This window comes from Pteropus vampyrus, unplaced genomic scaffold (assembly GCF_000151845.1).
Source record: "Pteropus vampyrus isolate Shadow unplaced genomic scaffold, Pvam_2.0 Scaffold583, whole genome shotgun sequence".
NCBI lineage: Eukaryota > Metazoa > Chordata > Mammalia > Chiroptera > Pteropodidae > Pteropus > Pteropus vampyrus.
In genome coordinates, this window is record NW_011889364.1 from 123,845 (window position 1) to 135,398 (window position 11,554).

Consider the following 11,554-nt stretch of genomic DNA (forward strand, 5'->3'; position numbering starts at 1 on the left):
CCCGGGGCATAGCTAGGGCCAGCTTCCTGGAAATACCAGGGACGTGAGGCCGAAAAGGTGCCAGCATGGTTTCCAGTGAGTGCAATGGCATCCGGACTGGCGCCCCAAATAGCGGGCCGACTCTAGATTAATCCTTTCCCTGAGCTGACCTGAGTCGTGCCAGTGGACGAAATCCTGTGTGGGGCCCAAGCGCTCTCCCCCTGGGGGCGGGGCCAGGGCGGAGCCCGGGTCCTCCAGGCAGGTGCAGGGGGCGGGGCCCGGCCCTGCCCCCGGGGGCCGTTCTTGGAGGCCAGGGGCGGGTCAGAGAAGCGGTCAGTACGGGCGACGCCCTGGAACCAGCGGGCAGCGACTGCGGCCACAGGTGCCTCGCAGGGCATCGTGTCCCCGCTGTGGGCATCAAAACTCCGGCTCTAGGAACTCAGACTTCCGAGCTGTCCCCATCTCTGGACACCGCCCAGGCCTCCGGGCCGGAGAGCGGAACCCTGGGGTCGTCCGAAGAGTGGGGCCCAGAGCCCCCGGTGTCAGACATCGAAGTCCCTGGGCCTGTCGCAGGACAGGACACAGAGGTCGCCAGGCCAGGCGCAGAGCAGGGCGCAGAGACCCTCGATCAAGAGAGCGAAATCCTCTGGCCATCAGTGGGACAGGACTCAGAGCGCCCCGGGCCGTGCACACCTGGGAGCTTTGAGAGTCTTGGGTCAGCCAGGGACGACTCCGAGCCATTCGAAGGGAGAAACGCCGGGGTCCCGAGGCAGTGTCTACCTCAGGGTCCCGAGACTTCCTCCTTTGGGTCAGATTCGGAAGCCCCCCAGCAGCGTTTTCCATTGTGCCTTGAGACTCCCCAACAGCGCCCTGAGGAGCCGCTCATGGAGACACCCATCGAGCGTGAAATCCGCCGCAGCTGCGAACGCGAGGAGAGCCTGCGCCGGAGCAGGGGCCTGAGTCCAGGCCGCGCGGGCCGCGAACTTGTCGAGCTGCGCGTGCGGCCAGTGCTCAGCCTGCCCAGTTCCGGCCCCGCGCTCCCGCGCGCCTTAGAGCGCGCGCGGGCAGGCGCGCAGATGCAGCGAGACATCGAGCGGGAGGCCCACCGGCAGGCGGCGCTGGCGCGCCCCGCAACCCCGGAGCCGCTCGCCCCGCTGCCGCCGCAGCCGCTGGGTGAGCTCAAACGCTTCTTCGAGGCTGCGGGCGGGTGCGGTTCCTCGCCGGTGGCGGAGGGCGGCGTAGGGCCGCAGTGGCTGCCCGAACGCGGAAGCCAGCCTCGCTCTGCCGTGAAGGGCCGGTGTCCGGTGCTGGCCCGCGCTCCGCGGCCCATCGCGCCGTCACTGCTCGAGCAGGAGGTGCGCGAAGCGCAAGAGCGCGAGCGGGAGCTGCAGCGCCAGAGGCTCAGCGTCTACGGCACCGCCGAGTTCAAGGACCCCGCGCCGAGCCTCACGGGTAAGCCACGGGCATCCGGACGCCAGGGCCCCTCAGAGCTCCAACCGCCCTCACCAACTACCCAACTCCAGTGGTCCCTCTTCTGGCCCTCTGGGAATTTTCCCCTGGCTCCCAGACACCTGGGACCCCCTCTCAACTTTCCGTCCCCTTCTGGGCTGCCCACTCTCTATGCTCCACCCCTCCCGTCCCCCCACTCGGAGTGGTCAATTCCTGGATCCATCCCACCTAGGCTTGTGGTGGGGGAAGGGAGGAAGATTCCAGATGTCTTTCTCTTTGTCGGGTCCCAGGGAACCCTGTCTGGATTCTGCCACTCCTGGATCGTCCTGAATTTTCGGGTTCCTACCTCCGTACTCTGTTTGCTTCCCACCTGCGTCAGAATGGAGGGCTTCCAGCGGGAGGAGGGAGGTGAACGCCTGTATGTATTTAAGGGGCGCGGCCGGCTTCCTTTATCCTGGCCGACTCCAGCTGGTGAGAGGAGGAGCCCTGGCTGAGTGTCCCTTTACCCGCAGCGATCAGGGGCGACGGAAAGCTGGCAGTGATCTGGCCTCCCCGCAGAAAGGCCTCCGAGAACGGCCTGGAGCAGGTGGGAGCCTCTTTCCCCTCGTGCCTCAGGAGCTTGTCACTACCCGCCCCCCAAAACACATACACCCGACCCTTGCGGCGCCAGGCCGCTGGGTCGGGGAAAGTGCATCCCTGCGCCCCCTGGGAAATCACTGTGGGCTAGTACAAAAAGTCCCGGACGCGGTCCAGGGGTGACAAGGAGGCTGTGTTCTGGGGCCCAAACTGTCACACCCTTTGCTTGGTTGTCCCGACTGGCCCCCTCTTCCCAGGAGCGGAAGCCTTGAGGTTGGAGCAGGCTGAGACCCCCGACCAGAAGTAACATGAGCGTCAGAGGACCGGGCAGGGACGCCCAGGAATCAACCGAAGTCAACTGGATCAACTGAAGGCCTAGAGAGGGGCTAGCCATCTGCGCACGGGACCAGCCCATCCTTAAACTTGACTTTGTGAAATTGACCAGTCTCTTCTATAAACTTATTCCCCATTGGGAAACACCACCACAACTCCCCGGCCAGTGAAACTGACCAGTCCTCCTCCGCCTAACTGCAAACCCGGCAAGCCTCTCCCTCTGGCCTTGACTGTTAGAGGACCAGGGTCACCGCTCGGCTCTCCCCGCTCCCTAATAAAATCCCTTCTTTCTGGTCAGTGCAGGCTGTTTTCTTCTGGGTTCTCTTGTTCTGGGGTGGGGCACGAGCGCGGTAAGCAGAAGAGAAAGCCGCAGGAGGCGCCGGCGGTTATGTGGAATGTGCCCTAACGCTCTGTTTTGGTAGTGCCAGTCTTCCCCAGGACCCGCCCAGGTCTTAATGCCCCCTGGCGGCGCAGGTGCTAACTGCGCCGTTCCGACCAATGAGCTCACGCCTCCCTTTCCAGACTTAGACAACATTTATTGGTGCCAACCGCGTGCCCCGCGCTGGGCGCTGGCTAGACAGAGGTGATAAGAGGTTTTTCCTGCCCTGGGGTTGTAAACAATAGCTACCCCCCCAAAAAAAAAAAAAGATACAACTCCTTAGTAGGACATACAAGGCCATTTATAATCTGCCCGGACGATTGCAAACCTCGCATGTTTACGGCACCAGGCAGATATTAAGGAGAGAGATGGGGTGTGCTTAAAAACAAATGCTTCATTTAAACGGGCAAGTAAGTGTTCCTCCGTATCAGCAGTACTACCACTGAGTGTTAAGTGGTGCCAGAGCTTCTCCTTTCCAAAAGCAGCTGGAAACCCAGCCTTTAAAAGAAATCTACTAAACTTTGTGACTAGAAAACTTTTTAAATTGGGGAAGGGTGTAGGAGGTAACAAGGAATGCCTGTTTGCAATAGGGCTTGTGGCTGTCAACTGGCAAGCCCTCCTCAATTTCTGTTCCAAGACAAGGTGTTCAAGAGGTCCTGTGAACACTCCAAGTTGTAAAGCTATCTGTGCAGTTATATTCTGTGGTTTTAGTGTACTGGCTTCTTAGAGGTGCAATGGAAAAGGTTGAGACCCAGGAAGCATTTTAAAATCACTCTTTAAACTCCTGGATTTGTCCAACTCTACACCCTGGATCTAGCAATAGGCTTGCACAGGGACAACAGATGGCTAATGAAGGATGAATGCTCACACAGCATTGCACCCCCAGAGCAGCTCAGCCCAAGGACCCATGCCCTAACCCCATCATCAGCACATTAACACATGCTTGACTGTGACTCTGGATGGTCTGGAGAGAAAGGCAGGAGTCAGCACTGCCAAGGTGGAAATGGAAATACCCAGAGCCTGTTCTTAATTCCCAGCAAGGCAGCTAAGAATTAAGCATTTAAAAAGTTGACAGGATGGCTTAAGTTTAGAACTGAGCTCTTGAACTTTCCAAGTTAAAATCACCTGAGGCACTCTTATGACAAGTCAGAATCCAAGGGAGGCCTTGGCATTGGTAAAGCTGCCCGGGTGCTTCCAACATGGAGCCAAGTTTGACAGCCATGACGTAAAGGCTATAGTGTTTTCAAGTGTGTTGCCTGGACCAGCAGCACTGGCATTGCTTGGCAACTTGTTAGAAATGCACATTCTTGGACCCTATCTCAGCATGCTAAAGTTGGAAAATCACAGGTGTAAACAGTTCCCCAGCAACCAGACCCAGGAAATCAAGCCCGTTTCCTTCCTCTCCCAGTACTGCCATCCCCTACTAGGAATTTTTAGTCTTAAGTGGCCTGTGGATTTGTCTTAAGGGAGGCAGTTTAAAGCTGCCTGTTGCTTGCCTCCTTAGCGCAGTAGGCAGCGCGTCAGTCTCATAAAGCTGCCTGTTGCCAGTCCAAATTGAGATGTGCTGTAAGTGCAAAATACACACCAGATTTCAAAGGCTTAGTATCAAAAAAGAAAAAAAAGGAAATCTCAATTTCTTACATTATGTTGAATTTTTAGATATATTGAGTTAAATAAAAATATCACTAAAATGAGTCTGACCTCTTTTAAATGTGGCTACTAGAAAATCTGAAATTACACATGACTCACATTTGTTCCTCACTTTATATTTCTATTGAACCGGGCTAGTCTTACGGAGTTTTACGGCTGGTAGAAATCTCACAGGGACTACCTCAGATCAGTATTAGGGAGCTCCAGACCCGGGCTGTGGCCTAAAAAATCCTTGTAGTCAGAAACTGTCACCAAAAGCCCCCTCCCCCCAAGAATTAGGGTTTTGGTTTCCAATCCTGATTTACTCCATCTCTCACGTTTTTGTCATCTGTAAACTGGGGATTATGCCAATGCTGTATGCCAGGGACTGCTAGGTAAGCGACTACATTGCTCAAAAGCATAAAAACAAGACTCTAGGTCTCTTCTACAATTCTAAAAATGCCTGAGGTGGGTGGGACAAGCAAAAGACGTCCCTTAAAGGGCGTTAACATGCAGCTGAGTGTCGCTGGGTCAGGGACACCCCTCCCAAGGGACCAGTAACGATCTGAAGGACCCAGCTCAGGTCCAGACTCTGCCGCTTGCTCGCCGTAGCTTTGGACAGGTGAGTTCACCTCACTCAATCCGAGTCTCCTCTCCAGTCCAAGATTGGAGTGAGGCTTTAGAGATCCCAAGTTGTAGTTCTTTGCGGCTCCTCCACCCCGCCTGGGTCCCGGACACCCCGCGGGGCACGGAGACCTGCTCGCTTCTGGCCCCAAAAGCTGGAAGAGGAAGATCTAACCTCCGCCCTTAGGAAATTGATTGCGGGCCCTTTCCTGGGGCACGTCGGGAAATAAGGTCTTTTACAGTACAAAAAAACAACTTCCGGGTCAAAATATGCAAGTGGGCGTGGCCCTGGGGGGGTCCCTTCACCACAGCCAGCGGACGTTGAATTTCCCGGCTACCCAAAACTTGCGGTTTTCTGGGTTCCGGTTGTTGACAGGCACCACTACTTCCCTTTTTGCTTCATGTACCCTTCTGCGCATGCCCAGAACTCTCGTTCGCCGGTCCGTGGACCACGGTTTTCTTTTCAAAGACTACATTTCCCAAAAGACCGCGCGAGTGGGCGGGGCTTCTTTGCCCCAAGGGGTGGGGCGCGGCACTCCAAGCGGACGCTGAGTCGGTGACCTCTTTTCTTTCTTTTACTTAACACTAAACTGGTGCGTCCGCGTGCGGGGCTCCACGGCCCGGCCGAACTCGGTGCAGCGGACTGGCCAGTTCGGCATGGCCCCTTGGAAGGTGAGGCCGAGTTGCACTTGGAGAACGAGCGAGCCCTACCTGTGCCGGCTCTCCGGGAGTTTGGAACTGTCAAGCTCCATCTCCCACCCTCTTTCCAGGTTCAAGACCCCTGCGCTGCCCACGCCGCGGGGCCGACCGCGCTCGGGGGCCTGGCCGGGCCTGTCTGGCCAGTGAGGATCTGCACCAGCAGGTCGGTGGCCAGCATGTGTGACGGCTCCTCGAAGCCAATGGTCAGCAGCTGCTGGTAGTCCCCAGGCGGCTGCGGGCACAAAATCCTGGGGGCCGGGGACAGACAGGCCTGGACGTGAGCGCCCCCTGCGTCTCCGGAGCCCCTCCCCTTGAATAAGAGGCTGTAGCTGAAAGAGGCTTTGTTTCAGCTGGGGGTGGGAAAACCCCTGGGGGAAAGTGGTTTCCTTGTTGATGAGAAACCTAGACGGTAATGGCTCTGGGAAGCTGAACATCTTAGCCCTGACCTGGCCAATTACTCGGCTAGCTGTGTGTCCTTGGCCAGGTAGCTTAACCTCTCTGAGTACCTGTTTCCCTTCTTTGTAGAATGGGGCTAGTGATATAGACCTCAATGAGTTGTTACATGAGTCTGCATAAAGCAGTTTTCAGGGCACAATAAAATGCTATCGTTATTACCAAGAGAAACAGTGTTGGGGGAGGTAGATGGTCTTTGGTGGGGTTCTGCCCCTCCCTGCAGAGCCCAGGCCCATCTTGCCATCACCCTAGCTCCTACCAGGAATAAAGGTCATCCTCTGCTGGTCCTAGGGGCACCCATCTGCCGATGGACCACAGCTTCTGAATCTGAGGGCACGAATTGGCTGGACTCTTGCCTGTGTCTTCCCATGTATCTCGATAGCACAGGAAGTAGCTGTGAGGGGAAAGGGGCAGCAATTAAGAGTGAGTGGTTTCCTAGCTTTTGTTAAGGGCTTTAATTTTGGAGGTGAAGTGCAAACTCATCTGCAGTTGCCTTCAAGTTCGCAGGTAGGGGTGTGACTCAATACTGAGGGCTTTTCTCCCTGCCAGCCTGCTTTTAAGATGAAAACTTTTAATTGGGGGATGAATATTTTTAAAGGTGGGGATGGCCTTTCAAAGGTCCTTGGCTTCCTGCTAGACTTTCCACACTTTAGTAGTGGTGATAATTCAGAGGCTGATATTGGCATTCTGCATAGAGGGGAGGGGGACTTGGATTCTGGTAAGAGGACTCACTAATCCACATGGGAATCTTGCCACCGGCTGCTGGACTCTGGGGTGGTTTCCAGGTTCCAGCGCATCTTCTTATAGAGGTACCGGGGGAAGCGGCTGGCGGTGTAGGCGGCAGGGGCACAGTATCTGAAGATGGACACCTCGTGGGAAGGACTGATGGAGAACCTCCCGCAGAAGAAACAGGAGATGCTGGCAGGAGATGGGAGAGTGAGGAAAGAGGCTGCGTCCTGGACGCTTCCAACCTCCCCCCAGCCCCATTCCAGTCTCCTACACTTTTACCTTAGGGGGTCAGTGTCCTCCAGGTCCACGAACCCAAAGGAGGCATACATGAGTACCAGCTGTTCCAGGCGTAGGGTCAGCTGTTGGGAGATCTCTAACAGCTACATGGAAGAGGGGGCATCATGAGATTAGCTGGCCTGCCAGGAGCACCCCCCCCCCCATCCTCTTGGCCTGAGGGATGAAGGAACATGGGGTCTAAGAAATCAGCCCCACACACCCCCTTTCGGACCAGCTCCTGCAGGGCTCCATAGATGGGGGGCACGCTCCGTGCAGCCGCCTCCAGGTACAGGAAATAGGGCTCACACATCTTTAAGAAGGTGGGCATGGCCTTCGCCAGTTGTTCCTTTTGGACTCGGTCCCTGCTGCAGAGAGAAGGGGACCTTTGCATGGGGTCCCTCATTCCTGCTCATTTCTCCCATTCTACACCTCCCCACACACACCTGTATCCCTAGCCTGGACCTCCACTGCAACTCCCTCCCCCCACCCCCAGTGCCAGGCCTTTGTCAGAGAATCTTCCAGAACAACCTGCTTCACAACCATTTGGAACACTTGTTAAAATGCTGACACCTGAGTCCCACAACTGACTTTGACTTAAAATTCTCTGCAGGTGGCACCCAGAAATGTAGGCTTTAAACAGCTTCCCAGGGAATCCCAATGGACATTGATACGTGAGAATCACAGTCTTTTTCCCCTGGGCTAGGAATCATTCTCTTTTGGAGTCTCAAACTAGTAGTCTGCAGACCAAATCTGACTCAGATAGGTTTTGTTTAGCCCGCCCAGGGTCCAAATCCTAAGCCATCGGTTAAAAACAGGGGAAAAAGTCCTAGAGATGTGGCAACCCAGGGCCCACATAATAGCAGTTGCTCCCTCCCTAACTGCAGATTGTACACAGCCCTCATCATTCTTCCAAATTGGATTCCTAATCTGCTAGCTAGCTTCATTTACTGTCTCTGGCTCCTAATGCTTTTAAGTTTGCGACCCTGGTGTGTGCCACCCGCCTATCCAGTCACCGTTCCCTCCACCTCCTTATCCACGGGGACCTGGGCCCCCGTCCAGCATCACCTGTAGAGCAAATAGCTTTGGAAATCATCTGCCTTCTTGAGCAGGTAGCGGAGCTGTTCGGTAATGGGGCTGAACATGGTGTCCAAGGGTAAGCGAGGAGGTGCGGGGCCCGGGGCTAGAGGCTCGGGGGAAGGTGTAGACGGGCATGCCTCGGGCTGCTGATCCTGGACGTCCTCTGGCTCCGCCTGGGGTGGGTCCCCAGGTCGGACGGGGGGCGTCGACCACGAGGGGTCTTCACAGGGCTGTACCCCAGGTTCCAAGTCGTCCCGGGGCGGCGTTTCCTCAGGGCCCCGGGGAAGCGGCCCCACGAACCACTGCTCGGTAGCCATCCCGGGGCTGGATGCGGGGATCGGAGCTCTTTAAATCTCCATGGCTCCAGTTGGCCGCGGGTTCGACCCCGCCCCGGGAACCTCGGATTTGCCTAGGCTGCGAGCGCAGCCCAGTCTAACTCACCCCTACCTCGACCTCTCTGTCGGTGCCGCACCGCGCGGAGCGAGTTCGCCTCATTTGAATTTCAACACGCTAGAGGGGCGCGCAGCTCGGGTCGGCGCTGAGCGCCTGCGGGGCCCCGCGCACACGCGCGCTCCCGCGAACCGGCGGGCGCGGGCGACCTGGGCCGGCACTGGCGCGGCCATGTCTTTCCTGGGGGTGCGGTCCAGGGGCCAGCGCCTTTCTCTCTTCGAGGCGGTTTCCTAGGGAGGGGGTCAAACCGCGCGTCCAAACCCTGGGCGGCAGGAATATGAACATAGACGCCCACCCCTCACCTGCAGTCTGATTCTTTGGCCCCCGAAATCTGAATTTTAAAAATAGTTGAGAAACTGTGTTAGAACTTAGTAGGGACTTGTAATGTAGTAGCCGTTACTACTAATAACAATAAAATTCTTAATTTGGAAAAATTTTCTCAACCTATGATCTTATTTGATGTCTCAATCCCTTGTTCCTTTTACAGAGGACCATGGGGCTTGGAGATCCTGCTATGGGACTAGAACAGACCCCAGCTCCCAACAGTTCTTTGTAGCACGCAAAGCCTGTCAGATATATCTATGAAACATACATTAATTATTCTTAAAGAAGCTTGGTAAAGTGCTGAGCCAGTTGCATTGGCTGTGAAGAGGGTTTTTATACGCTCTCCCCCTCATGGAGCTTAGGAGAAAACTAAAAAATTGCTGTAAAATAGAATTAACTAATAGTCATTCAACAAAGATTTGTGCGCCTGCTATGTACCTAGGCACTGTTCTGGTCATGAGATGATAGAAATAAGCAAATATTCCCACCCTTCTGGAGCAGTCACTATTACAGCCAGCTGTGAGGTAGCCCCATTCACTGTCTTCCTCCAAGAACAATTCTGTCCTAACCTGACTCCCTGGAGAGTGGTGTGGCTCTTCAATGCCCCGCTCCTACTCCATTCATAAAATGGGACTCCTGGCTTTTTTTTTTTTAACTTTATTTAAAAAACCTCCGGTGCAATATTAAAAAGCAATACAGCCAGCTAGAGCGACAACCAATAGAAAGAAAGGGGAAGAGGAGGGAAGACCCAGGAACCCCAACTCAGTTGCTCCCAGGGTTTGGAGGCTGGGGCAGACTAAGGAGGGGACAGGTTGGTGGGGGAGGGAAGAAAGGCCACCCACCAAAATGAACAGGCAGAACAAAACATTTATATAGGAAATACCTGGCTGAACTGAAGATCTAGGGAGATGGGAAGGCCCCATTTTTATTTTCAAAAATGTCCTAGGCTTGGGGGATGGTTGGCCTCCTGGGGTAAAATGAGCAGGCCCTGTCCCCCTCCCCCAACTCCTCCATCATGGAGTTTGGGATGTGCTGGGGGTCAGATTGTGTTGGGGAGACACGGGGAAGAGATGAGTAGGGAGGGGTGCCCCCTCGTTGAAATCTGTTTTAAGGGTTGAGAGTGTCCCCAGTCCAGTTCTTAGACTCTGGGGGTCTTGGGTTAGATGGGGCAGGAAGGGGTCAGGGTAGTGGGAAGGCTGGGTGCTCAGCCTAGAAAGCCATCAGGGTCATCATCTTCAAAGTGGCCTTGTTGGAGCACCTTGATGTGGTGCTCATAGATTTTCAGGGCTGGGCCAAGACGAATGGACAGGCCGGTCAGCACATCTGTCCGCTGCATGAGCAGGAGAGACTTGCCATCAATTTCCTGGGTGAGACAGAGAGAGAGCAGGGTCAGAACAGACACCACTGAGGTCCCAGAATGGAGAAAGTCCAGGGTGGGGAACTCACCTGCTCTTGGAAAGCTGTTGCCTGCTCTGGGAAGCCGGCCTCCGTAAAATACTCTACCACATCCATCACCGTCCACTCCACAGGGTCAGCGGGCTTCTCTTTGCGCCCAGAACTGTATTGGAACAGAGAGAAGCAATTAGCTGTGACGCTCCTCCGGTTGTTACACACCCTGGGCCACCACCATAGTGTCTCAAATACCCCAACTTACGGACAGCCAAAGGGGGTCCCATCCGCCCCAGGCAGGGCTGGTTTTCCTGGGGGCAAAGGCACAGGGGATGGGGAGTCTGGCCCAGTGGCAGCAGAGGCTGGGAAAGAAAAAGCATCTGCCTGTGGCTTTGTCTTGGGGCTCAGTCCACCCCACTGGGCATCCTCACCCACCCAGAGGGATCCTTACCTGATCCCCCTTCCTTATTCATGGCTGCCATGGAGAACACCTGGCGGGTGCCACTGCCCGGGGCTGGCCCCCGCCCTTCATCCTGGCCCTGGTGGGGTCCACACGGTGTCCACTCTTTGACCCTCTCCTTGGCACTCTGAGAGGCCCGCTCGCCATTAAGCTGGTGGTGCTGGGCACCTGCAGGACAGTCACTCTCAGGCACCTCGGAACCTTCAGACACATCATCTTCATCATCTTCGTCTTCATCATCATCTTCCTCCTCTTCCTTCTCAAGCACTCGCTCTTCTCCACTTCTCTGGTGCCAGGGAGAAAGGAACACAAGGTTAGCAGCTGTTCTGGCCCTGTGCCCAGTCCCTGGGATCCAGGACCGAGTGGTGTGCCTAACGGCCACCTTTAATATAAAAGCGGACTAACTTTTACGCATTCACTCCGTGCCAGGTTCTGTGTTAATAAAGCCCCAGTAGCCAAATCTCACTAAACTCGCTCAACAACCCCAAGAGGTCGCTACTGTTGTTAAGTCGTGTTTTACACTAGAGGAAACTGAGGCTCGAGAAGATTAAGTCACTTGCCAAGGTCACCACGCGCCGAACCCGCAGAGAAGACGCGCAAAGCCGGGGCCGCCCGGTTCCTCCCGGGGCTTGCGCCCCCGCGACCAACTTCGCCCGCACCTGCCTACCGCGCGGCGGCCCACCCCTCCCCGGCGCGCTCACCTTGCTCCGCGACGCGCGGGCGCTGGC

The 11,554-nt window shown here is 55.8% G+C and overlaps 3 protein-coding genes across 7 annotated transcripts in view; 1 reads left to right on the forward strand and 2 right to left on the reverse strand.

Moving 5' to 3' along the window:
* The first annotated feature begins 273 nt into the window (after window positions 1-273).
* Window positions 274-2,636, forward strand: MISP3 (MISP family member 3). Of its 5 annotated transcripts, XR_002778040.1 has the most exons (4): window positions 274-1,431; window positions 1,719-1,846; window positions 1,941-2,014; window positions 2,262-2,636. XR_002778040.1 is itself a non-coding variant. In XM_011384483.2 (3 exons), exons 1-3 carry the CDS (start codon window positions 864-866, stop codon window positions 2,274-2,276), a joined length of 657 nt encoding a protein of 218 aa, XP_011382785.1. In that variant the 5' UTR covers window positions 297-863; the 3' UTR covers window positions 2,277-2,636. The 5 variants fall into 5 exon arrangements, 2 of the variants coding, with proteins under 2 accessions (XP_023381407.1, XP_011382785.1); XR_002778041.1 differs by lacking the exon at window positions 1,719-1,846 and having other exon boundaries at window positions 278-1,431; window positions 1,860-2,014; XR_002778042.1 differs by lacking the exon at window positions 1,719-1,846 and having other exon boundaries at window positions 278-1,431; window positions 1,897-2,014.
* A 2,782-nt stretch (window positions 2,637-5,418) lies between these two features.
* CUNH19orf67 (chromosome unknown C19orf67 homolog) lies at window positions 5,419-8,713 on the reverse strand. The gene is made up of 6 exons (XM_023525645.1): window positions 8,192-8,713; window positions 7,347-7,488; window positions 7,130-7,230; window positions 6,854-7,039; window positions 6,381-6,515; window positions 5,419-5,916 (listed from the first exon to the last, which is right to left on the reverse strand). The coding sequence occupies exons 1-6, from the start codon at window positions 8,518-8,520 to the stop codon at window positions 5,742-5,744; spliced, it is 1,068 nt and encodes a 355-aa protein (XP_023381413.1). The 5' UTR covers window positions 8,521-8,713; the 3' UTR covers window positions 5,419-5,741.
* A 905-nt stretch (window positions 8,714-9,618) lies between these two features.
* SAMD1 (sterile alpha motif domain containing 1) overlaps window positions 9,619-11,554 on the reverse strand; it is a 22,374-nt gene continuing 20,438 nt past the window's right edge. Inside the window, exons 3-7 of the mRNA XM_023525614.1 lie at window positions 11,528-11,552; window positions 10,818-11,112; window positions 10,632-10,728; window positions 10,424-10,535; window positions 9,619-10,340 (exon numbers count right to left, since the gene is read on the reverse strand). Coding sequence (XP_023381382.1) covers window positions 10,182-10,340; window positions 10,424-10,535; window positions 10,632-10,728; window positions 10,818-11,112; window positions 11,528-11,552 — 688 coding nt within the window. The 3' untranslated portion in view covers window positions 9,619-10,181. The remainder of the gene's footprint in view (window positions 10,341-10,423; window positions 10,536-10,631; window positions 10,729-10,817; window positions 11,113-11,527; window positions 11,553-11,554) is intronic.